Source organism: Mesitornis unicolor, unplaced genomic scaffold (assembly GCF_000695765.1).
Source record: "Mesitornis unicolor isolate BGI_N332 unplaced genomic scaffold, ASM69576v1 scaffold29467, whole genome shotgun sequence".
Taxonomy (NCBI): Eukaryota; Metazoa; Chordata; class Aves; order Mesitornithiformes; family Mesitornithidae; genus Mesitornis; species Mesitornis unicolor.
This window is the reverse complement of record NW_010196244.1, coordinates 4,840-7,375: the sequence shown is the minus strand read 5'-3', so window position 1 is coordinate 7,375 and position 2,536 is coordinate 4,840. Positions and strand designations below refer to the sequence as shown.

The window sequence follows — 2,536 nt, the reverse complement described above, 5'->3', positions numbered from 1 at the left end:
CCCCGGGGGCGGGCCTGCCGCTCGCGGGCCTGGGATAACAGAGCTTGCAATGTTGTTTTCTCCTCGCCTCCTCGGGGATTGGTTTATCTCTATGAATAACTCCATCCCGGCTTTGATCTCCTCTGCCATTAAAGCGTGACAGGCTGTGAAATGTGCTGTTGCTGCCGTCAAATCCCCCTCCCGCTTCTCCCCCCCGCCGCCTCCGTGCTCCCCCGCTCTGGGGAACCTCCTTTCCCAGGCCCGTGAGGAGCTGGAAGCAGCGAGCAGGGCCAAAATGCCTCAGGACAGCGCCCGAACGCGGGGCTGGAGCTGGGGACAAGCGGGCTCCTGCCACCATCCCGCATCCCTCGTTGCAGCGGGATGCAGGGCATCGAGCATCCCCGGTCCCAGCGGTGGGTCGGGGCACGGCGGCCTCATCCCAGCACGCGCCGCCACGGGGGTTGATGTCACACCTAATTATAGCATCCCCCGTCCCTCTCCCCCGCCAAAGCTTTACCTGAAAAAGGGTAAAAATAACTCCCGGTGAGGGAGGAGCTGGAACGAGCCCAAGGACTCCTCCAAAGCGTCTCCAAAACTTGCACAAACCAGGACGGCAACCTCCTTGCCTGCAACGCGGGGACACGGCCACCGTTTGTCCCCAGTCGTGGGGCCAGGATGCGTTCCCCAAAGCACCGGTGCCGCCGTGCTCCTGACTGTGACCGTCCCCGGTCACCTTCACCGTGGCTCAAGTGTCAGCTCCGGGACAGGCGGTGGTAACCGGAGCCAGGGCAGCACTCGTCCTCACTGTCCCAGCGCGCTCCGCAGGCTGGGTAAGCTGCACAGGGCAGATTTAATGGCTCTGGCCAATGATGGAGCGTTTTCATTACAGCATCTCCCACTCCCTGCTGCAGTCGCTCCCGAGAAGACACATTAAAACCTCCTCACGCTGTGGGAGCGGAGCAGCCCCTTGCTCACACCATCAGGGACCACTGCCAGGGCAGAGCAAACCCCTTCAGCCTTCTCTTCCTTTTTCCTGCTTCTGCTCTCCCTCCTGCAGACGTTGCACAGAAACTCCCTGTCTCAGAGCTGGGGAATCACCAGAAATCCCACCCCGACCTCAGCCCAGCTCGTATCTGCTCACTCCCTGCCACCAGCATCCTCCAGCACCACTGATGTGCAATCAGCCCAGCCAGCCCAACACATCCAGGTGAAGCCCTTCTGCCTTTATAACCCAGCCCTGCCCACATCGCAGCTGCAGCTCATCTCCAGCAAAGGCGAAGGGCCGAGATGTGACCTGGTCCCCACAGCCTGGTGGCTCCCGGCCACACAATGCACCCCCCTGGTCCCATTTCCCGGGCTGAGTTTCCAGCTCAGACTCTCTGGGTTGTTTCCAAAAGGCGCGACCTTGCTCTCGGCTTTATGAAATTTCATCCCATGGCTCTGGCGCTCGTCCCCAAGGTCGCCCGCCCTCTCGCCCAGGTGCTGACAGCATCCCCAGCTTTGTGACAGCGACCAGCGTCTCTCTTACACATGGGCCCTATGGGGAATATTGAGCTTGGGGACCTCCAGGATAGCCCCTCGAGGGACAACCCACTGTCACATCACCCGTCATCATTTTGGCTGGGATCCCCAGTGCCTGCCTGGCCCATTGCACCGCCGCTGCCAGCTCGGAAGCGTGGATAACTTTGCACTGGCATCAAACCAGTTTCCCAGTTGCATTTGTGTATCCAGTTTGGTGGTGTCTGTGTCCACAAGTGGGGATGTGCTCAGGGACCCCCCGCCAATGTGGGGCAGGGGGCTGGGGCGTCCTTATCGCACTCAGGCACCGGCCAAAAGCTCCCGTCCAGCTCTTGTGCGTCAAAGCGCTGCTGTATTTAGAAGCTCCCCTTCCCCTTGGGCCGGCGCTGGAGGCTGCGGTGCCGGGATGGGGCTGGAGATTGCTCTGTGGTCGCATCGGATGCTTTTATGAAGTGCTGAGTGCAGGAAAAAAGCAAACCGCAAGAAGGGGCTGTGCTGCTGCAGGGCTGCAGGGAGGAGACGCCTGTGCTCTCAGCAGCCGGCCCGGCTGTCAGCTCCATTCCACCAAAAATCCTGCCAAAAACAGCCCTGGCTTGGAGGAGGAAGGACCTCGCACCGCTCAGGACATCACCTTCACCGGCTGTGTCCATGCACAGGGAGACGAGCCCATGATGAGAACCATGAGAGCTTTGGGGACATCACAGCATCTCCCGCCGTCGCTGGCACCACCCGGGCAGGTGCCACAGCAGGACAGTGTCATTTTGGGAAAACCTCTGGCCGCAGCGGCCCCAGTGGAAAGCCTGGTGGACCTCGCACCGCTCAGGACATCACCTTCACCGGCTGTGTCCATGCACAGGGAGACGAGCCCATGATGAGAACCATGAGAGCTTTGGGGACATCACAGCATCTCCCGCCGTCGCTGGCACCACCCGGGCAGGTGCCACAGCAGGACAGTGTCATTTTGGGAAAACCTCTGGCCGCAGCGGCCCCAGTGGAAAGCCTGGTGAGCCCAGCATATGGCAGCTCCGGAAACAGCCCG

At 61.2% G+C, this 2,536-nt stretch overlaps 1 protein-coding gene across 1 annotated transcript in view; it reads left to right on the top strand.

Moving 5' to 3' along the window:
* Positions 1-2,536, top strand: part of LOC104543741 (acid-sensing ion channel 1-like) — a 10,329-nt gene that overhangs the window by 3,119 nt on the left and 4,674 nt on the right. The window contains 2 exon segments of the mRNA XM_010188415.1: positions 2,154-2,234; positions 2,354-2,500. Coding sequence (XP_010186717.1) covers positions 2,154-2,234; positions 2,354-2,500 — 228 coding nt within the window.